This window comes from Labeo rohita, chromosome 23 (assembly GCF_022985175.1).
Source record: "Labeo rohita strain BAU-BD-2019 chromosome 23, IGBB_LRoh.1.0, whole genome shotgun sequence".
NCBI classification, from domain to species: domain Eukaryota; kingdom Metazoa; phylum Chordata; class Actinopteri; order Cypriniformes; family Cyprinidae; genus Labeo; species Labeo rohita.
The window spans coordinates 5350853-5375720 of record NC_066891.1 but is presented as its reverse complement, the minus strand read 5'-3'; the positions used below and the strand labels follow the sequence as shown (position 1 = coordinate 5375720).

The window sequence follows — 24868 nt, the reverse complement described above, 5'->3', positions numbered from 1 at the left end:
ATATCCAGATTTTATGCTCTATTTACACATCATACAGCCAGTTCTTGTTTCTTTTTAGCCAAATATAGTTGAGTGGAATATAGTTCCCCGTACTGACCTTGTCCCATGTACTCAGTGACGATGTAAATGGGCTCCTCCGAGACGACAGCGTAAAGCTGCACCAGCTTCTCGTGCCGGAGTTTCTTCATCACCTGCGCTTCCTGCAGGAAGGCCTCAGGAGACATAGTGCCAGGTTTCAGTGTCTTGATGGCCACACGTGTCGTGCCGTTCCAAGTGCCTGATGGGGGGAAAAAAGAAACTGAAATTATTGCGTGTTGTGGTATTTTGAACTGGTGAAAGTCTTATTTGACTCACAATGCTTCGGGTCTCGATGGAAGGAAGTTGAAAGAAGAAGTCTTACCCATCCAGACCTCTCCGAAGCAGCCCTGGCCCAGTTTGACGTCCAGTCTCAGAGAGTCTCGTGGGATTTCCCAGGCGTCCCGCGCCAGGCCTTGAGTCTGAGGCTTCAGCACGGGACACACATCAGTCAGACAGTGACACAGGCCGTCTGCGTGCTCTGTGACAGACATGGACAGAAATGTAAATGTTTATTCAACATATTGTTAATGGAAATGTGCTTTCAAATCTATTTTTAGAAAATGTCCATTTCTGGCTTGTTTTGATTCTGTATTAATGCACTAAATTAGATGCTTTTGTTGTTTGCAACCCTAAATAGAATTAAAATTAAACATGACAATTTAACAAAATAAAGTTTTATTTTATTAATATTATTATTATTATTATTATTAAATATTTAATAAAATTATATATATACATTTTAAATATTAATTATTATGAATTGTTAAATAAATAATAATACATATAAATTGCTTTTCTTTAATAATAACAACAACAATAAAAAATGAATACATGTATTAAACCAGACGAATGGTGAAAAAGTGTATAAATTCTATATTAATTCACATGTTGTTTGGAAAATGATTATTTTTTTTTTTTCTCATGTCTTTAATATACCCTGTAGGCCATATATTTTTGTTTTTGCTGTGCTCCTTTTAGTATTGTATGTGGATAATATTTTAATAATTCTTTTTATTTTTGGTAATAAATGAATAATAAATAGCTTAATCTTGATTCTACATTAATGCACTAAGATGCTTTTGTTGATTGCAACCATAAATAGAATAAAAATTTTAAATGACAATTTAAAAAAGTATTAATAATTATAATAAAAAGTATTAATAGTATAATAATAATAATAACAACAACAACAACAATAATAATATACTGATAATAATAAATAATATCATAAATAAAATCGATAAATTATATTTATTCACCTTCTAATAACACAATAAATTAACAATTATTTAGTTAAATAATACAATCTAATACTTTATTATGATTATTAAACAAATAACATCAACAATAAATGCATTTTTATTTTTTTTTAAAGATTTTTAATACTTTAAATAATATAATAAATAAAATAGATGAATAATACTTACTCAACTTGTAAATAATTTGAATACTTACAAATAGTATTATTAAAATAACAACAACAATAAATACATTTAAATTTTTTAAGTGTATATTTTTATATTTTTTATTTTTAAATATATTTTTTGACAATAATAATAAAAATATATTATTATTATCATTGATCATGATTCTAATATAATCATAATTACGATATGAAATAATAATAATGACAATTTGTTTTAGATTTAATACTAAATATAAATAATAGAATAAATAAAATAGATAAATAATACTTAGTCAACTTATAAATTATTTAATTCAATAATACTTACAAATATTATTATTATTATTTTAAACAACCCCTTTTTTATCTTTCATAAACTAACAATAATAAAAACATACTCTATATACCTAATGTATTACTATTATTATTATTTTTATTGATAATAATTATAATATAATCATATAATTATGATAATATTGAATAATAATAACAATAATAATATTATTATATTTTAGATTTTTAATACTAAAAATAAATAATAGAACAAATAAAATAGATAAATAATTATTCAACTTATAAATAACACAATAAATGAACAATTATTTAATTAAATAATACATATAAATATTATTATTTTAAACAACAAAAATAATAATAATGCATTTTTATTTTTCATAAACAATAATAATACAAATGTATGAACCTAAAGTATTATAATATTATATCATTATGATTATATGAAATAATAATAATAATAATAATAATAATAATACTTTTTTTAGGTTTTTAGTACTACAAATTAAAAAAATGTAACAAAAATAACTTTATTTACTTTACAATATTACTTTCATCTCACATTCTCCCATTAACAGGGTTTTAGGCCGTATTATGATTATTAACAATTGTATTAACAAAGGATAATTCATTATAACTGCTTTATTCAGTTTTTTATTTATAGTTTTAACTGTCGTCTTATTGTGCAACAGTTCGAGTTCCCACTTCCAGAAATAACAGTCTGTATCACTTCCCTTCACAGACATTCAGAAAGGAGCAGGTGCCTATGAGAAAGCCACTTACGGCGGTAATGGTTGACCAGCTGCTGTAAAGTACTGAACTGTGTGCGCGACGTGATGTAAAATCCCCCGCTGTCCAGCTTCCTGATCTTGTAATGTTTGACATTTAGGCCCTTGACGTTATCGTAATCCAGGACAGAAAGACAGTAGGCACCTAAAAAGACACAAACAACAGAGATGAGAAATGAAGCATGCACTGAGAAGCGGTCTGGATGACATAGACGGCGCTGACAAACATTTATCCACATTGTTACCCATTTTATTTTTTCCTGAAGTTGACCAAATTGAGCAGAAAAACATGCATTTGGTGCATTTGTTTGGTTCCTTTTTTTTTTTTTTTTGACGGCACCCATCGACTTCCATAGTATTTTTTTTTCATACAATGGCAGTCAATGGAGTATTGTAGCATAATTTGACCTATTTCAAATCCGCAATAAAATCTGCCATTCATTTAACTTTTTGGCCCAGATAACGCTAAAATACTGTACTTTTAACATGGTTTTACTATATTTTTAGGATGCTAAATGAATACAGATTTGTTATTTGAACTATTTTGAAACTTAACTTTTGTCAGATATGTTTGGTGATTTGAAAGATTTTAAAAATACAGTATTGTAGCATAATTTGACCCATTTAAAAAAAAAAAATCAGCAATAAAATCTGGCAACAAAGTAGCATTCATTTAGCTTTTTGCCCCCGAAAAACTAAAATACGGTATTTTTAACAGACTTTTACTTTATATTTAAGATGCTAAGTGAATGCTACATTTGTTGCCAAATTGTATTGCTAATTTGAAATATTAAATACAGTATTTTAAAACTATTTGAGCTAAGCAGCTAAAAGAATATAACTTTTGTTGCCAGATTTTATTGCTGATTTAAAATGTTGAAAGTACAGTATTTTAAATGTTATTTGAACTAAGAAGCTAAATGAATGCTATTTTTGGTAATTTGAAAGATTTTAAAAATACAGTATTGTAGCATGATTTGACCTATTTAAAATCAGCAAAAAATCTGGCAACAAAAGTAGCATTCATTTAGCTTTTTGCCCCCTGAAACACTAAAATATTTTTTAACAGGCTTTTTAAGTTTATTTTTAGGACGCTAAATGAATACTACATTTGTTGCCAAATTGTATTGCTAATTTTAAATATTAAATACAGTATTTTAAAACTATTTGAGCTAAGCAGCTAAATGAATGCAACTTTTGTTGCCATATTTTATTGCTGATTTAAAATGTTAAAAGTACAGTATTTAAAATGTTATTTGAACTAAGAAACTAAATTAATGTTACTTTTGTCAGATATTTTTGGTGATTTTAAAGATTTTAAAAATACAGTATTGTAGCATAATTTGACCTATTTAAAATCAGCAAAAAATCTGGCAACAAACAATCGCATTCATTTAGCTTTTTGCCCCCAAAAACACTAAAATACTTTTCTTAAAAGGCTTTTTAACTTTATTTTTAAGACGCTAAATGAACGCTACATTTGTTGCCATATTGTTTTGCTGATTTGAAATGTTAAATACAGTATTTTAAAACTATTTGAGCTAAGCAGCTAAATGAACGCAACTGTTGTTGCCAGATTTTATTGCTAATGTGAAATGTTAAGTACAGAAGTACAGTATGTTATTTGAACTAAGAAGCTAAATTAATGCTACTTTTGTCTGATGTTTTTGGTGATTTTAAATATTTTAAAAATACAGTATTGTATTATTATTAGGCCTATTTAAAATCAGCAATAAAATCTGGCAACAACAGTTCATTCAGCTTTTTGCCCCAAAACACTAAAATACCTTTTTTGACTGACCCTTGTACGCAGTAAAAAAGTCTAAACCATCGATCAGATTGTGTATAACAAGTCTTTAAGCACTGTTTTGATCACATTGATAATTGAGGCCTTAGAAATGTGTGATGTAGGCTTTATAGGGTTAATAAACATTGTATAAAATGGTCTGTAGAGGGCGACGTCATCATTACACACATACACGGCTCATTCATTCACTCTATCTGTCACTCGCTCCCTCGTTCCCACCCTGGTTTCTCTCTCAGCCTCGTCTCTTTGGGGTTTGACTCATCCTTCAGCCTCTCGCTGAAGCTATGAGCTTTGAGATATGGCTCACGGTTATACGGTTGACCTACTTCTTGCTCTTCATCCCTGCAAGCACTACTATGACCTTCGTATTCTGTCATTCGCTACCATTTGCGCTCTTTACATATCAGCTCAAATGAACAATATTTATATAGAACCTGAAGGTAAAAGGCCATATATGGAGTGTGGATCTTACAGAGAAATGATGAGGAAAATGACAGGGCGTATGACAAGATAACAAACTGAAAAGGGGAACTCAATTGAACGTGCACTTTGTTCTGATCTGAAATCCTGAAATGCAACTTCCTCAATGTAGACACATGCATGAGCAATTTCCCCCACACTGGTGTTGGGACTGTGTCATCATTGTCTTTATTAATTGTTTCTTTATTATGCAACTGTTACAGTAGGTCTGGTAGCTGAATTTGACTGGATGAGCGGCGTTCCAACAGCACTGGGATTTTTGTGTTTGAGAGGCGCTTTTATTTTTTTTAAAAAACCAACCAGGTTTTATCAGTTTTTGCATTCCCTGGGATGTTGAACTCTTGACCCTGGTGTTGTGAGTGCCAGGTGCTACTGTTTGAGCTACAGGAGTTTCATTCCCTAGATTTCATTCTGACACAATTTTCCAGTCATCCATATAGTTTGGCCTTTGAATCAACACTGTGACACCATGCATCCATGATTAAAAAAAAGAGCATATATTCTATATTAATCCACAAAGCTGCTGTTGCTTGGAAACTGTAAACAGACTTAAAATTAAGTAAATTTAACTAAATTAAAATGCTAAAATGTATGTATTATTATTTTAAATTAATAAAAAACATTAATTACAAACAACTTATTTTCTATAGTAGTAATAATAATAAAATTCTTTTTATTTTTAATAACAAATAAAACTTTTTATTGTGATTTTATGGTATTAGATGGATTCATATATTTAATATACTCTGTAGGCTATATATTTTTGTTTTTGCTTGGCTTCTTTTTGTTTTTGCTTGGCTTCTTGTAATAATATAATATAGTGATATAGTTTAATAATATAATAATTTCATTGTACTTTTATGGTGTTACGTGGATTTATATATTTAATATATTGTGTATGACATATTTTTGTGTTTTTACTTTGCTCCTTTTAGTTTTATGTGGATATAATTCTTTTTATCTTAATAATAAATTAATAATAAATTAAATGATTGTGCCTTTGGATGGATTTATACATTTATATTTATTAATAAATAATAAATAATAAATAAAGCATTTTATAGTGATTTTATGGTATATTAGATGGATTCATATATTTCATATACTCTATAGGCCGTATATTTTTGTTGTTGCTTATAATAATAACTAGCTTAATTCTTGATCCTATTAATGCACTAAATTAGATACTTTTATTGTTCGCAGCCATAAATAAAATTTAAATTTAAATTAAATAAATTATTAATTTCTATTAATAAATTAATAATAAATAGTTAAAAAAATATTGTGCTTGTATGTGCTTATATGCAATTTTAAAAATTTCTATATATTTTTAATAATATAATTTAGTAATATAGTTAAATAATATACTATAATAATTTTAATTGTGCTTTTATGTTGTTAGATGGATTTATATATTTAAAATATAGAGTTTGACACATTTCTGTGTTCTTTTAGTTTTAATTGTAATTCTTTTTATCTTAATGATAAATTAATAATTAATTTAAAAAAAATGGTCCCTTTGGATGGACTTATATATTTAATATAGAGTGTATGATGTATATTTTTGTGTTCTTGCTTTGCTCCATTTAGTTTTATGTGGATATAATGTTAGTAATTCTTTTTTTTTTTTATATATTAAATGAATAATAAATAAAACAAAATATTTTATTGTACCTTTGGATGGATTTATATATTTAATATATTTGCTCCTTTTAGTTTTATGTGGATATAACTTTATTTTTTTTACTTTAATATTAAATTAATAAAATAAATAAATAAATAAATAAATAAAAAAAAATGAAGTAATTTTTTTGTGTTTTTGCTATGTTCCTTTTTTTATTTTTATTTTTATTTTATTTTAATTTTAATTTGAAGAAGACTTGTAACACTATCCAAAAACTACAGATGAAAAATAACCTTTGGCTAAATCTGGTGCATTTACAGAAATGTTCACTAATGTGCACAGGGATCAAATAAAATAAAAAAAATAAAAAAATAATAAAATAAAATAAAATAAAATAAAATGTTTGTACTGTTCACATTCAATCACCTTTGGTTGTCTCACTCTCTCTGACCAGGAAAGTTCCTCTCCTGTTTTCCAGACTCAATAGGAGCCGCTCAGAGTCCCTGCGTGTGATCTTTCCAAAGTACCATCTGGAGAGAGAGGAAAAAAAGAGAGAAAGAGAGGATATTTAGAGTAAGTAATCACATGCAACATTGTATCAGAGACATGCAGTTGGCCAGAAATACACAGACAGAACCGCAATCACATTGTGCTTACAAGTACACAAATGTTCAAAAGTCTGGGCTCTGTAAGATTTTTTTTTTTTTAAATGTTTTTAAAGGAAGTCTGAGCATACAGTAAAAACAGTAATATTGACAAATAGTTTTACAAATTAAAATAACCGTTTTCTATGTGAATAGTCACATGATCCTTCAGAAATCATGCTAATATGCTGATTTGTTGCTCAAGAATAATTTCTGATTATTATTAATGTTGAAAACAGTTGTGCATCTTCATATCTATAATGAAATCGAGTTAACTTATATGTTTTGGGCCTAAAATGACTAGACTTTATAACAGTTCTCATCTGTATTGCGTTGCATGAGATATTGAATACCTCATCAGGTTGTAATATTCCTACTCATAGTTCCAGCAGTGATAAAACGATGGCGTTTGGGATTCACGACTGACATTTAGTGTCTATAAATCAGCGCAGTTTGTCGTCAGCCGCTGCGCTGTCTCTGAGTCTTACCTTTTCTCCAGAGTCAATCTGAGATGACTGGCAAGGCAAGGGTGGAAAAATGAGTCATTACAGGTTTTCAAAGGAGTGCTTGTGTGTATTTGTTTAACGCGGCAGTCGACTGAGCAACAGCGCGTGTGTGCGTCTCAGGGAAAAGAACCAGAATACGAACAGGACAGACAATAGTAGACGGGCCGCCTGAGGCAAACACTGACGTATTTAACTTGGTCAAGAGGGAAAAGGTTTTTGGGCCACGAGGGTTTTTCTTTCTAACTGATGAGAGGGACTTTATCATTTATAATGGAGGAGGGCAAAAGAGCACAACCATGAAGGGAAATATATGAAGGACTCAACGGTCAGACCGGAAGGACAGAGACAATGAATCATTCGGTTAGTAACGTCACAAGAGTTGAGGGTCAGTGTTATTTTAGTGTCATCGAGATACTATTGTAGTTTTGAATAATAGCCTTTCAAATTTAGTTTTATTTTTTAACATTTTTAGAGTTTTTATTTTCGTATATTTTCCATTTTTATTTTTAGTAATTGTGTTATGTGTTTGTCATTTTTATTTTGTATATATTTATTATTTTTATTTAAGTACTATGTGAATATGTGAAATGTTTTATTAGAAACTAGCTGAAACAAACAAATAAATAAATGATGTTATATAAAAAGAGATATATTTTAATAATAAATACAGTAGGGTCAGCATTATTTTAGTGTCAAGATACTATTGCACTATTGTACAGATACTATTGTAGTTTTGAATAATAGTATCAATTTAGTTTTTATTTTTTAACATTTTAATAGTTTTTATTTTTGTATATTTTCCATTTGCATTTTTATTTTTGTAGAAGTTTTAGTAATTGTATTATGTGGTTGTCATTTTTATTTTTTTGTGTTTATTTATTTTTAAATATTTCTTTATTTCTAGTTATTTTAGTACATCAAGTTAAAGTTAAAATGAAAGCCAGAAAGGTTTCCATGTAAACTAGCTATATATGTATATATATATATATATATATATATATAAATACAATAGGGTCAATGTTATTTTAGTGTCAGAGTTTTGAATAATAGCCTCAATTTTTTTTTATTTTTAACATTTGATTAGTTTTTATTTTTGTATATTTTCCTTTTTATTAAATATGATTTTTGTTTAAGTTTTAATTTTTTTTTATAGTTTTTATATAGTTATTTTAGTATATCAAGTTAAAGTTTAAATGAAAATGAGAAATGTTTCCTCGCTGAAATGAATGAATGAATTAATTAATAAATTAATCAATAAATGATTATCAAAACAATTTTATTATTTCAAAAATATTTTTTAAAATAATAAATACAATAGGGTCAGTGTTATTTTAGTATCAAAGAGGTACTATTGTAGTTTCAAATAGCCTGAATTTTGTTTTTATTTTTTAACATTTTAATAGTTTTATATTCTTTACATTTTTATTTTTGTTGAAGTTTATGTGTTTGCCATTTTTTTGTTTATTTTATTTTTTTAATAGTTTTTTTTCCCTAGTTATTTTAATACATCAAGTTGAAATGAAAATGAGAAATGTTTCCTTGGAAACTCGCTGAAATAAATAAATAAATAACATTTTTCAATAATAAATACAATTTAAATACATTTTTAAAAAGTGTTTTAAGAAAAAAATGTGTCTGTACTAAAATATTTGGAGATGTTTCCTGAGTGATGATTCATGAACAAATCGTTCTGTTGAGTCAGATCTTTGTGACTCTCATGAGCCGGTTCTTTTTGATGAATCAGTTTAACGACTCATGGATCAGTCAGGGCGGTTAGAAAATGAACATGTGATTGACTCGCTTCACTGACTAAACTGCTGACTCATAACAAATTGAAATAAGTGGTACAGTTTTCTTTCAACTACTGTTTTGTTTAGTAAAATAATGGTCAATGAAGCCAATAATGAAACAGAATTATGCTCAGCTGAATCAAGGTATCTGATTGGTTTAGAGAGCAGAGTTCTGACATCACAACGAGGGAAATAAAATGCAAACCACAGCAGACAAAGGGAGGAGAACAGCAAAGAAAAGGAGAGGTAGAGGATTTACTCTTCAGCCTGGATGGAATCAGACGGTGCCACGTAATTGCTGGGAATGTATCCGCTCTCTCCTGTCGTCAGCGAGCGAGCCAGCCACCAGTCGCCCTCCCTGAAAGAGCAGAAAACACACGCTTAATACACCTGCAAGTTGACTCACATTCAACATATTTGGTGACATGTACAAGATGTTTTTCTTATCCGCCCAAATTATACACCCTGACATTACATCTCTGCTATTATTCCTGCTTTATAATCCATGAAATGAGCCATGAGAATGCAGACAAAGCTCTTCTAAAGACATTAACTACCTGGGCTGCTAAATTATGCATAAATGAAACATGCATTTAAAGGGATGGTTCACTTTACCCAAAATAAACACTCGGTCATCATTTACTCTGCCTCATGCTGTTCCAAACCCATATTACTTAATCTTGTTTCTGTATATATATTGCAAAATTTTCCTTAAGTTACCAAAAAAATTCTAGGAAGTTTGTAAAAATTACAGAAAATTTAAGTTTTTGTAACCCTTCTGATCAAGTTAATGGTGAATAAAAGTATTAATTCCTTTAAATAAATAAATAAATAAAATAAATATATACACATATATACATACAGTGGGTACGGAAAGTATTCAGACCCCCTTAAATTTTTCACTCTTTGTTATATTGCAGCCATTTGCTAAAATCATTTAAGTTCTTTTTTTTTCCTCATTAATGTACACACAGCACCCCATATTGACAGAAAAACACAGAATTGTTGACATTTTTGCAGATTTATTAAAAAACAAAAACTGAAATATCACATGGTCCTAAGTGTTCAGACCCTTTGCTGTGACACTCATATATTTAACTCAGGTGCTGTCCATTTCTTCTGATCATCCTTGAGATGGTTCTACACCTTCATTTGAGTCCAGCTGTGTTTGATTATACTGATTGGACTTGATTAGGAAAGCCACACACCTGTCTATATAAGACCTTAAAGCTCACAGTGCATGTCAGAGCAAATGAGAATCATGAGGTCAAAGGAACTGCCTGAAGAGCTCAGAGACAGAATTGTGGCAAGGCACAGATCTGGCCAAGGTTCCAAAAAAATTTCTGCTGCACTTAAGGTTCCTAAGAGCACAGTGGCCTCCATAATCCTTAAATGGAAGACGTTTGGGATGACCAGAACCCTTCCTAGAGCTGGCCGTCCGGCCAAACTGAGCTATCGGGGGAGAAGAGCCTTGGTGAGAGAGGTAAAGAAGAACCCAAAGATCACTGTGGCTGAGCTCCAGAGATGAAGTCGGGAGATGGGAGAAAGTTGTAGAAAGTCAACCATCACTGCAGCCCTCCACCAGTCGGGGCTTTATGGCAGAGTGGCCCGACGGAAGCCTCTCCTCAGTGCAAGACACATGAAAGCCCGCATGGAGTTTGCTAAAAAACACCTGAAGGACTCCAAGATGGTGAGAAATAAGATTCTCTGGTCTGATGAGGCCAAGATAGAACTTTTTGGCCTTAATTCTAAGCGGTATGTGTGGAGAAAACCAGGCACTGCTCATCACCTGTCCAATACAGTCCCAACAGTGAAGCATGGTGGTGGCAGCATCATGTTGTGGGGGTGTTTTTCAGCTGCAGGGACAGGACGACTGGTTGCAATCAAGGGAAAGATGAATGCGGCCAAGTACAGGGATATCCTGGACGAAAACCTTCTCCAGAGTGCTCAGGACCTCAGACTAGGCTGAAGGTTTACCTTCCAACAAGACAATGACCCTAAGCACACAGCTAAAATAACGAAGGAGTGGCTTCACAACAACTCCGTGACTGTTCTTGAATGGCCCAGCCAGAGCCCTGACTTAAACCCAATTGAGCATCTCTGGAGAGACCTAAAAATGGCTGTCCACCAACGTTTACCATCCAACCTGACAGAACTGGAGAGGATCTGCAAGGAGGAATGGCAGAGGATCCCCAAATCCAGGTATGAAAAACTTGTTGCATCTTTCCAAAAACACTCATGGCTGTATTAGATCAAAAGGGTGCTTCTACTAAATACTGAGCAAAGGGTCTGAATACTTAGGACCATGTGATATTTCAGTTTTTCTTTTTTAATAAATCTGCAAAAATGTCAACAATTCTGTGTTTTTCTGTCAATATGCGGTGCTGTATGTGCATTAATGAGGAAAAAAATGAAATTAAATGATTTTAGCAAATGGCTGCAATATAACAAAGAGTGAAAAATTTAAGGGGGTCTGAATACTTTCCGTACCCACTGTACATATACATATACGTATACATACACACACACATACATATATATATATATATATATATATATATATATAAAAATATATAAATACATATACATATATATATATATACACACACACGTGAAATTTTCCACACCTTTGTAACTTAATTTAATGCTTCCTAGTGGTGAATAAAAGTATTAATTCTTAAAAAATAAATAAATAAATAAATAAAAATAAATAAAACACAATAAAATAAAATAAAAAATGCGCCTTCAGTAAGCATGAAAGAGCAACACAAGCATTCATCAAAATATTTATTTTTAAGTTCTATAAAAGAAAGAAATTCATATGGGTTTGGAAAGATGGATTTTTTCATTTCGAGTGAATTATTTACTACAAAACTGGTAGATTTATCAAAAAAATGAGTCATCTGTCTGGGTCTCTATTGTCTTGGAGTCTTGATGGGTTTTTAATAATAGATGGTGTGTTTTTGTGTGAGCTGTGGGGTGTCAGACTGTGACTCACTCCCTAAGCTAAAGTAATAAGACTTCATCCATCTCCAAGACATGCTGACCCGACACAAACCTCTCCAGGTCTCTGAGCTACTGCTAGCTGTCGTTAAACGTAATTAAAACATAACCGTGCCAGTGAAAACAGTGACGTACAGTATATACACAGATGGGCACATATTCATATTCATACAATGCAAATATATTATTCATACACAGGGTACCATTCAAAATTCAGATGTTAATGAATTATTTATCTACGAAAAGGCATAAAAACAGTGATTCTGATAAGTGGGGTTTATGAGAAGAGAAAACAATGAGGCTACGGCAGAGCAATATTATGTAGAAAACACTGCACACCTAAAAGCTATATACCTAACTTATATAGTTTAAGTCTACTCATTTAAATGACTACATGAGATCAAAACTTAACTGAATTTTAATGGATATTAGTTTAAATATGCTGGTGTACACCTAGCATAGCATATATGTGCTAAAAATACACACATAGTAGATATTAGCTTATATATTATCTTATATGCTGGTGTATGCTTAGCATAGCATATGTGCTAAAAAAATATACGCATATATCAGCTAAAGTATATGCATTTATTTTTTTAATTTGGCTGGGCTATGCAGATTTTTGTCTGATAAAATCATTTCTGGAATAAGAACTAGCAAGTTAGCTAAACTAAAAATGTAGCCTTTAGCCTTCAGTTTACATTTTTACCATGTTAATTTAGCTAAATGCGAATGCTTCCCTAACATTATTGTTTGAAATGACCACATATATTCAAAACCTGATTGTCTCTTAACTTTGAGCACATTTATATGCTAGTGAACTCCTAGCACAGCATATATGTGCTAAAAAAAAACTTTTAGCAAAATATACACATTTAGTTTTTCATTTTGCAGGGCGTATACAGATTTTCGCCTAAAAATATGATCTCTGGAGTGAGAATGAGAACTAATTAACGAATTAAAACTTGAATTTCATGATTTTAGTCAAAATCTGTTAGCTTTGAGCACATTTATATACTAACAGGTTCCTAGCATAGAATATATGTGCAAAAAAATGTTTATTTAGCTCATATACACATTTAATATCTCTTTTTGTGAGGCGTATATGGATTTTTGTCTAATGAAAGGATCTCTTGAGTGAGAATGAGAACTAGCAAATTAGCTAAACACACCCAATAGCCTTTAGTTCAGACTTTTACTGTATTAATTTAGCTAAATGCTAATGTTTCCTTAACATTATCAGTTTAAATGACCACACTGAATTAAAACTTGACTGAATTTTAGTATTTTTTGGCCCAAGTCTGTTAGCTTTGAGCACACTTATATACTAGTGAGCTCCTAGCATAGAATATATGTGCTAAAAAATTTAATATTTCGTTTTGTAAGGCGTATATGGATTTTTGTCTGATAAAATCATCTCTGGAATGAGAATGAGAACTAGCAAGTTAGCTAAACACACCCAACAGCTTTTATTTGACTGAATTTTAGTGATTTAATTCCAAATCTGTTAACTTTGAGCACATTTATATACTAGCAAGCTCCTATAATATATGTGCTAAAATTCTTTTTTTTTTTTTTAGCTCATATACACATTTAGCATTTCATTTTGTGAGGCGTATATGGTTTTTGTCCGATAAAATCATCTCTGAATGAGAATAAGAGTAGCAAGTTAGCTAAACTAAAAAAGTAGCCCGTAGCACATTTTTACTGTGCTCATTTAGTTAAACGCTAATGTTTTCTTGACATAATTGTTTTGAATGACCTCATGAATTCAAAACTTGACAATTTTTATGGATTTTAGTCTAGGTCTCGTTAGCTTTGAACACATTTTTATGCTAGTGAACTCCTAGAATAGACTATATGTGCTTAAAAAAAATCCTTTTAGCACATATACACATTTAGTCTTTCATTTTGCAGGGAATATACAGATTTTTGTCCAATAACATGATTTTTGGAGTGGGAATTTAGACTTTTACTGTATTAATTTAGCTAAATGCTAATGCTTCCTTAACATTATCAGTTTAAATAAATAGTCCAAGTTTCTTATCTTTGAGCACATTTATATACTACCCAGATAGCACACGTACGCCTGCAAGATGTCTGTTAAAGATCTATTGATCTGGAAAGCATCTGCTGTGTACAAACTTCTGGCAGACATCATAAACATCTTAAAGACATCTAACAGACGTCTATTTGACATCTGATAGGAAACGTCCAATAGACGTATTCCAGATGAACAAACTACGTCTTGCAGATGTCTTGCAGATGTAAATGCAGACGTCAAATAGATGTTACCAAGACGTACATGTGCTATCAGGGTAGTGAGCTCCTAGCATAGAATATGTGTGTAAACTTTTTATTTAGCTCATATACACATTTAATATTTCATTTTGTGAGGCGTACATGGATTTTCGTCTAACAAAAGGATCTGTGGAGGGAGAATGAGAACTAGAAAGTTAGCTAAACACACCCAATAGCCTTTAGTGTACATGTTTACTATTATTAGCTAAATGCTAATGCTTTCTTTTAACATTACTGTGTCAACTGACCACATGGAATCAAAACTTGACGGATTTTTTTGTGATTTTACTATAAGTCTGTAAGCTTTAAACACCTAGCATAGAATATATGTGCTATTTTTTTTTTTTTTTTTTTTTAGCTCATATACACATTTAGCATTTCATTTTGTGAGGCGTATATGGTTTTTGTCCGATAAAATCATCTCTGAATGAGAATAAGAGTAGCAAGTTAGCTAAACTAAAAAAGTAGCCCGTAGCACATTTTTACTGTGCTCATTTAGTTAAACGCTAATGTTTTCTTGACATAATTGTTTTGAATGACCTCATGAATTCAAAACTTGACAATTTTTATGGATTTTAGTCTAGGTCTCGTTAGCTTTGAACACATTTTTATGCTAGTGAACTCCTAGAATAGACTATATGTGCTTAAAAAAAAATCCTTTTAGCACATATACACATTTAGTCTTTCATTTTGCAGGGAATATACAGATTTTTGTCCAATAACATGATTTTTGGAGTGGGAATTTAGACTTTTACTGTATTAATTTAGCTAAATGCTAATGCTTCCTTAACATTATCAGTTTAAATAAATAGTCCAAGTTTCTTATCTTTGAGCACATTTATATACTACCCAGATAGCACACGTACGCCTGCAAGATGTCTGTTAAAGATCTATTGATCTGGAAAGCATCTGCTGTGTACAAACTTCTGGCAGACATCATAAACATCTTAAAGACATCTAACAGACGTCTATTTGACATCTGATAGGAAACGTCCAATAGACGTATTCCAGATGAACAAACTACGTCTTGCAGATGTCTTGCAGATGTAAATGCAGACGTCAAATAGATGTTACCAAGACGTACATGTGCTATCAGGGTAGTGAGCTCCTAGCATAGAATATGTGTGTAAACTTTTTATTTAGCTCATATACACATTTAATATTTCATTTTGTGAGGCGTACATGGATTTTCGTCTAACAAAAGGATCTGTGGAGGGAGAATGAGAACTAGAAAGTTAGCTAAACACACCCAATAGCCTTTAGTGTACATGTTTACTATTATTAGCTAAATGCTAATGCTTTCTTTTAACATTACTGTGTCAACTGACCACATGGAATCAAAACTTGACGGATTTTTTTGTGATTTTACTATAAGTCTGTAAGCTTTAAACACCTAGCATAGAATATATGTGCTATTTTTTTTTTTTTTTTTTTTTTTTTTTTAGCTCATATACACATTTAGCATTTCATTTTGTGAGGCGTATATGGTTTTTGTCCGATAAAATCATCTCTGAATGAGAATAAGAGTAGCAAGTTAGCTAAACTAAAAAAGTAGCCCGTAGCACATTTTTACTGTGCTCATTTAGTTAAACGCTAATGTTTTCTTGACATAATTGTTTTGAATGACCTCATGAATTCAAAACTTGACAATTTTTATGGATTTTAGTCTAGGTCTCGTTAGCTTTGAACACATTTTTATGCTAGTGAACTCCTAGAATAGACTATATGTGCTTAAAAAAAAAAATCCTTTTAGCACATATACACATTTAGTCTTTCATTTTGCAGGGAATATACAGATTTTTGTCCAATAACATGATTTTTGGAGTGGGAATTTAGACTTTTACTGTATTAATTTAGCTAAATGCTAATGCTTCCTTAACATTATCAGTTTAAATAAATAGTCCAAGTTTCTTATCTTTGAGCACATTTATATACTACCCAGATAGCACACGTACGCCTGCAAGATGTCTGTTAAAGATCTATTGATCTGGAAAGCATCTGCTGTGTACAAACTTCTGGCAGACATCATAAACATCTTAAAGACATCTAACAGACGTCTATTTGACATCTGATAGGAAACGTCCAATAGACGTATTCCAGATGAACAAACTACGTCTTGCAGATGTCTTGCAGATGTAAATGCAGACGTCAAATAGATGTTACCAAGACGTACATGTGCTATCAGGGTAGTGAGCTCCTAGCATAGAATATGTGTGTAAACTTTTTATTTAGCTCATATACACATTTAATATTTCATTTTGTGAGGCGTACATGGATTTTCGTCTAACAAAAGGATCTGTGGAGGGAGAATGAGAACTAGAAAGTTAGCTAAACACACCCAATAGCCTTTAGTGTACATGTTTACTATTATTAGCTAAATGCTAATGCTTTCTTTTAACATTACTGTGTCAACTGACCACATGGAATCAAAACTTGACGGATTTTTTTGTGATTTTACTATAAGTCTGTAAGCTTTAAACACCTAGCATAGAATATATGTGCTATTTTTTTTTTTTTTTTTTTTTTTTTTTTAGCTCATATACACATTTAATCTTTCATTTTGTGAGGTGTATTGGATTTTAAACACACCCGGTAGCCTTTAGTTTACATTTTTACTGTTTTGATGTAGCTAAATGCTAATGCTGTCATAACATTATTGATTTTAATGGCCACATGAAATCAAAACTTTTAGTCCAAAACTGTTAGCTTTGAGCTAATTTAAATACTAACATAGTCTTTTAGCACATATATGCATTTACTCGTTCTTTTTGCGGGAAATATATGGATTGTTTTGTCCAATAATGATCTCTGGAATGAGGAGGAGAACTAGCAAGTTAGCTAAGTAGGCTTTAGTTTACATTTTTACTATGTTAATTTAGCTAAAAGCTAATGCTATCTTAACATTATTGCCTTTGGGTTTAATCGCCTTATGACCCCATGAAATCAAAATCTGATTTTAGTGGATTTTAGTTCAAGTTTTAGGTCATCCATAAGCAAATGTAATAAAAAAGTGACAACTTCCTGTTTAAACTAGAAATATGTCAGCATAGAAAAGAAAATGTACATTTATGATTTGACATGCACTTCTCGTAATCTAACATAGTACATACAGATACAGTAGCATGAAAATTAGCATGTAGCCTAAGCACATGTAAAGGAACAATGGATAATACACCACAAAGTCAACATGAAGGACAAATGTAAAATGGTTGTGAGTGAGCCAGTTATGAGGAGGTGTGGCACTATTTCTGGACCACTTCCACAGTCTCTAAAGTCAGGACAAATCTCAGGTGGACAAGCAAACAGTGAAATGACACACATACACAAACACACACAGAAAATGGACACTGAAAGCTGAAAGCAAGAGCAACTTTACCAACCTGGGGTTCAACTTTCTCCTACATAAACGAGCGAGAGCGTGTAGAGGAAAAACACAGAGGAGACGTGAAGTGTTTGGACATTAAAAAGCAGAAAAAGCAAAAGCTACAAACATCCCACATAGTCTTAAAAACCGACTGAAGGTCAGCCGCAGCAATGACGCACTGAAAACACAGCATTTATCTAACTCATCTCTGCTCATCGCAGTCAAGTACCAAAAATATGGAAAACAATTACAGTAATGTGCGCTTGATTATCTCTAAATGTGTGCTGACACACGACTCAGAAGGTCCCAGCGATAAGCCGGAGCAGCTTGGTGCTTTTGTTAAAAAGCTGATTACTCTATTATCAGGGGCTTGGGAAGAGGTATGGACAGTGATGGGGAGTGGATATGGTTTAAAGGGTGAATCTCACAAAAACATCCAGAATTTTTAACGCAGAATGTCACGGAATTTGTCAAAGTTTGGAGGAATTAATCAAAAGTAGGTCATTACACTTAAATCAAAACACGATATGAACTAGTGTCAGTGAATATTAAGCTGCAAAAGACTATTTAAATATGAATATGTTCTGCATGTCTCTGTGTAAATGAATGGCGCAGACGTGCAGTTTCGTTTACTACACATAATAACTGAAGCGCACATGACACTCGCAGTGTTTTCAGCCTCTGCTGCCTCATTATATGAGTAAAAACAAACATAAACAATGTCTAAAACTGCTCTGAGAGTCACTTCATGAGCATTTTACCATTTCGCTTGAGAAAAACTATTGTGATAAAGGTCTTCAAAGTAACCTGTCAAAATAAAAGTCTGGTTTAACTTGAAGAAATTGTGACAGGAATATAATATTAATGTAATGCTGCTACTACTACTACTAATAAAAAAAAAAAAAAATTATTATTAACATCCTTTCTAAAAAATAAAATAATAAAAAATACTTTTAAATATTTTTAAAATTAAAATAAATTAATTAAAGATGCTTTTTTATTATTGCAACTTAATGAATGTAACACAGAATGTGATTTTAAAAAATTATTTAACTATTACATCTACACAAATTAAAATGTAAAAAAATTAATCTAGAAAAATAAAAACAGAAAAAAACGGAATTTGGAAAAAAATAAAATGCAATTTGGGAAAAAAATACAATGGATTTCACAGGGCCCTACCGGTTACAAAGATGCTGATTTTTGCTTCATGAACCTCAAGTACACATTAAGTATGCTTCATTTCGAGCCTGATCTGACTGAAAGTAATGACTTCAGATCCTTAAATGAATCATATGCTAATTTGTATTAAAATTCATTTAGTCAGTGACTCATCAGACTTATTCAAGCCGATAATCTGCACACTATATTTAAAAAATGGCTCATAAGTGTCATTCTTTCATGAAAACAATTATATATGCACTGGCATTTAAAAGTCTGGAGTTGGTAAAAAAAATTGTTAAATGAACACTTTTGTTGGGCAAGGACATATTAAACATATTAATATACATATTAATATACACACACATACACACACACACACACACACAAAATGCAGCCTTGGTGAGCATATGGACTTCTTTCAAAAACATTAAAATCTACTAACCCCATAATATTAAACAAAATGTTATTTTAATTATAATATAAAAGTAATATATAGTAATTTTATATTTTTTTTTAAATCTCATTTCTGTGTAGAGGTTTTACTTATGATTTATTTTTATGTTTTTATTTTGTTCTTGTAAATCCCATTTTTTATTGGGCAAGGACATATTAAACTGATCGAAAGTGATAGTAAAGACATTTATAATATTACAAAAGATTTCTATTTAAAATAAATGCTGTTCTGTTTTGAACTTTCTATTCATCAAAGAACTCTGAAAAAAATATTAGCAAAGCAAAAATTGAAAAAATAAGCAAAATTCAGTTTTGTCATCACAGAAATAAATAGCATTTTATATATTATAATTGTTTTTTCAATTTGAAGACAGTTGTTTAAATTGCAAAAATATTTCAAAATGCAGCCTTTGTGAGCACACGGACTTCTTTCAAAAACATTAAAATCTACTGACCCCATCATATTAAGCAAAATTTTATATTAACGACAATATAAAAATAATATATTAATTTAATATTTTTTTTTACAAATCTAATTTCTGTGTAGAGGTTTTACTTCAGATTTATTTTTATCTTTTTGTTTTTTATTTTTTTTTTGTAAATCCCATTGTTTTCACATTACTGTATTACTGATGATCTGAGTTACAAAGATCAAAATTAAAGTCTTAATTATCATAAATAAAAGGCAGTACAAAGGCAGTACTTGTTTTCCTGCTAAATGACAATTTGGGATGGATAATTGTTTAATTATCATGAAAATGATGTCACAATATAAAAATTTGTAATGTTACTAAAAACAGGCTTCATTTTCACTCAGCACAATATCACTTCTCATTTGATTTTGGGTTGTAATATGACCCGGCCATGTTCTGTTTTGAGAGATTCACCCATATATTACACCGCGTTGGGCCTGACATAAAAAAAAAAAGCAATTCCCCAGGTCCGCTTTGTGCTGAAACCAGAGGATGTTACTGAGAGTGTTTTATTCTCTTAACGGTACCGCTGTACACTGGAATAAGGAAGTGAACCGCAGGTGTAGAAAGGAAGGAAAATGCTCCCTTTGGTCTGGGAGGGGAAGTGGAGGTAAAGTCGTGCAGCTGAGCTTTTTTTGTGCACAGGAAGACCAAAAAAGGAATCCAGAGAACAAAAAGCCGTCATCCCACAAATACAGCGCCTTCAGAGGGAGCCAGTTCCTATGGTTACCAAAGAGGAAGAGGGGGGTTACGTGAGCTTGAAGGGGGGGGGGGTTCAGCAGTCAGACAGATGAGAGACACGACTGTGTGTGTGTCTGTGTGTGTGTGGATGTCTGCATCAGTGGGTGTGTCTATTGCCCTCTGGAGCCCTGTTATTTTTGCACGAGTGTGTTTGTGTGTTTCCCCCTTACGTGTTATTGACAATCTGGAGTCGTTCTCCTTTCCTGAATGACAAATCGGAGGCGGTTCGTGACTCGTAGTCATACAAAGCCACAAACGTTGTCACGCCGCCTATGGAAAAATACAAGAGACAAACATAGAGCGTTATCTTGATTCATGCAATTCAGAAATTTAAGCAGTGAAATTTCATTAACCTAAGTAATATAATGCAACGTTGGGTTGGCACTGAAAATGGGCGTCTAAAAATAGTCTAGACTTGCAGCGTCAGACTTTTGACTACCAGCATAAAGATGATGAAGTATCATCTAAAAAGCAGGTAATTCTGAATTTGTTGCATGCTGGTCTATATGTGTGCTGTTGAATTCATTCAAATCAGTGTTATTATAGTTAATAACGAAAAAAAAAAAAAATAAAAATAAATAGTATTATAAACTTATTTCATGAACTTAAATAAAGTAAAATGAATATAGAAATAAATATATAAAACTTATTTTATTAACCGAAAATGAAGTTAATATAAAAATATAATAAAATCTACATACAAATAAATAATAAGAAATGTATTTCATTAATTGAAATAAAATGTAATTAACATAAAAATAAGTAATAATAAAAATATTTTATAATTTTTATAAATATATTTTATATAAAATAAAAGTAATATAAAATATATATAAATATATATATATAAAATATAATAAAATCAACATAAAAATAGTATTAAAGACTTATTTTATAAATGTAGAATAAAAAAATACTAAATAATAAAAAAAAAAATTGTAATATAAAAAAAACTTATTTTATTACCTGAACTTAAATGTATATAAAATAAATATAGAAAATATATTTTATTAACTGAAAATAAGTTAATATAAAAATAAATAATATAGAAAACTAATTTTATTTACTGAAAATAAAATGAATATAAAATAAATAATAAAAATGTATTTTATTAAGAGAAAATAAAATGAAATGAATATAAGAATAAATATAGAAAACTTATTTTAATCAACCAAAATGAAATCAATATAAAAATATTACAGAAAACTTACTTTATTAACTGAAAATAAAATTAATATAAACAAATCAACAAAAATAAACAGTATTAAAAACTTAATTAATTAATTTAGAATAAAATTCAATTAATATAAAAATACATAACATAAACTTATTTTATTACCTGAAATTAAATGTATATAAAAATAAATAATATAGAAAACTTATTTTATTAACTGAAAAAAAAATAATGAAAATAAAATAAAATTAATATAAAAATCAATAATATTTTATTAACAGAGATAAAATAAATACAGAAATAAATTAAAGATATTTCAGTTAGTTGCAAAGAGAACATTTCTCATTTTCATTTAGTTTAATGTACTAATATAACTAAAATAAAAACTAATTTAAAAAGTATTACTAATACTAATAATACTAATACTATAGTAATATTATTAGTATTAAGTGTACAGTACTACTTACTTAATTACAAGTAAATGTACTTCTTATAAAACGTATTACTATTAAAAAAAACGTATTGATATTTGAACATGTATTTAAACAACGGTGCAGCAGTTCCAAGAATGGTTGCATAAACAGTACTGCATAATTTAGATTCATACTGACCAAAAAGCTCAGACTTTGTGGCCAAAATTTCAATTCATCAAAACCTATAAAGCACCAGTTATTTCATGGCCAAACTATGGTACATCCAGCAAGTGGTTTTCCACAGGAATTGCTCATTGCAGCAGCTGGATATCATGCAAATGCAAATTTGTTTCCACACAGACAGACAAAACTTCTGCATCCTGACCCAGACCTTAGGAGTTTGGAAAATCCCTTGCTATTTTAGTGTGCAGTATGCATCAGATGGTCTGTTCAAGGTCTGATGTGGCGTCTTAGTCTTAAAGTTTAAAAAAAGTCTACCTGTGAATCTCATTCATGAGATTTAAACAAAGAAATCATTAAAAACTGATTGCACCTACTATAATTATATATACATAAATCTATTAAGAGTCTAATTTACACAGAAAATAGGTGTGTTGAAAAGCACTACAGTGAACAAGATGCATGTTTTTCCTCCACAAAGTGGTGCAACTGTTTAGTCAATTCACCCCTCAGACGTCTTGTTGCATATCCGTTAACACTACAATACTGAAAGTCAGCAAAAGCAGAAGCGTAAGGAAGGCGATCAGACACGAGATGCATTACCGGAAAGCGTGCCGACCCTGTGAGGAGACGTGATGCTGTTGGTCGAGTTTACTCCTCCAAACAGCGCCTGCTCCGCGTTGATGATGTTAGGCTGGGTGTCACGTCTGGTACCGTCCACCGGCGGACTCCGGTTGGGCGTGAAGGCCGACTGGTTGGGACTGCGATGGTGTCCTCCGGTGCCATCGTCCAGACTCTGGGAGCGCTGGCCGAGCTCTTTGGGTTTACTCTTGGTTCCGCCCATGGCCTAGGCCTGAAAAGAGACAGTCTGTCAGCTGATGCTTTTACCCAAAACACCTCACTTACTGCTAAAGAAGAATAAAAAAAAAAATAAATAAATAAATGAAAAAAGTATATTATTAAAAATAATATAGAAAAATAAATAAATAAAAAATGTAAATACACAAATATTTATTTAATCTTTATATATTTATTAATATTTATATAAATAAATAAATGTATTTATATTTTAAATAAATAAATAATCAATCAAAAATAAACTAATACTAGATGAATTTTAAAAAAATAATAATACAATTTAAGTTTATTATCCATGCTACTTGTCCCATGCTACTCGAAACAACCTATTACATTCATAAACCACTGGAATTTTGACGTGCTTTTTTTCTATATAAATACATATTTTTTCAGAAAAATCATTTTTAATGCAATTTGTAGCATTAAAACACTTCAAACGAATATTTGACCCCTTCCTTTTCCAGCGCTGCCGCTAGAGACCAGCCTGTTTTCATGATTTTTGCATGAACTTCATGAATTATTAACCAACTATGTATTCAAGCAATGCTCAGTTATTCCTTAAGCAACGCAAATAAACAGTGATACTGGTGCACTGAAATATCTTTATCTAGAGAGACATTCGTATTAAACCATGGTCTCGTCAGTGCATATGAAAGCAGCACAATATTAAAATCAGGTCATTTTAATAAACTAGATTTTACATTTTCATCAGTAGTGTTTGGTAGTTTTAAAATGCGCTTTTAGAAACAACAAAAGGAGATAAAGAAATGGACGGGCCTTGGTTTTTATTCCCAACAAATTGCTGATTGACCATTGAAAATTAAGGCAGAATGGAATGAAGCCAGACCAAATGCAATTTTATTTAAGAAATTAATGTTTTGATATTGATTAATACGATCCAAAACATTGGCATAACGCGTAATGTAGTTGAAAATTATGCATTTTGGTTTCAGGTTTCAGATCAAGAATAAGTAATTACATTTTGATGACAAGCTATGAATACTATTTTTGCATGGAATAACATGCACTGATGAGTCACTGTCAATAACACCAGGAATGCCTGTTAAAATAGGATGCAAAAAATGTTCACTTTATCCTTGGTGTTAGCTTGCACTATTAATAAAAATCAGATTCCTACAAGCAACTGAGAAAATTAAAGGTGCAGTATGTAATACTGAGAGGGGAACCGCAGTAGGGCTGTCACTAATGATTATTTTGATAACTGAGTAAACAGATAATTTTTTTTTTGGAGGTAATAAAAATAGACCCAAGCAAACAAAAGCCTTTGAAATTACTCAAAATACATATATATTAGCAATAACGCAATA

General features: G+C 30.7%; 1 protein-coding gene across 3 annotated transcripts in view; it reads right to left on the bottom strand.

The window, feature by feature from the left end:
• src (v-src avian sarcoma (Schmidt-Ruppin A-2) viral oncogene homolog) overlaps positions 1-24868 on the bottom strand; it is a 66963-nt gene that overhangs the window by 6000 nt on the left and 36095 nt on the right. For 2 of the 3 annotated variants that reach the window (XM_051096596.1, XM_051096597.1), the window contains exons 2-9: positions 23286-23535; positions 21086-21185; positions 18101-18118; positions 9676-9774; positions 6903-7006; positions 2561-2710; positions 401-556; positions 98-277 (exon numbers count right to left, since the gene is read on the bottom strand). In XM_051096596.1, coding sequence (XP_050952553.1) covers positions 98-277; positions 401-556; positions 2561-2710; positions 6903-7006; positions 9676-9774; positions 18101-18118; positions 21086-21185; positions 23286-23526 — 1048 coding nt within the window. In that variant the 5' untranslated portion in view covers positions 23527-23535. The remainder of the gene's footprint in view (positions 1-97; positions 278-400; positions 557-2560; positions 2711-6902; positions 7007-9675; positions 9775-18100; positions 18119-21085; positions 21186-23285; positions 23536-24868) is intronic. The other variant, XM_051096598.1, reaches the window with a different exon arrangement.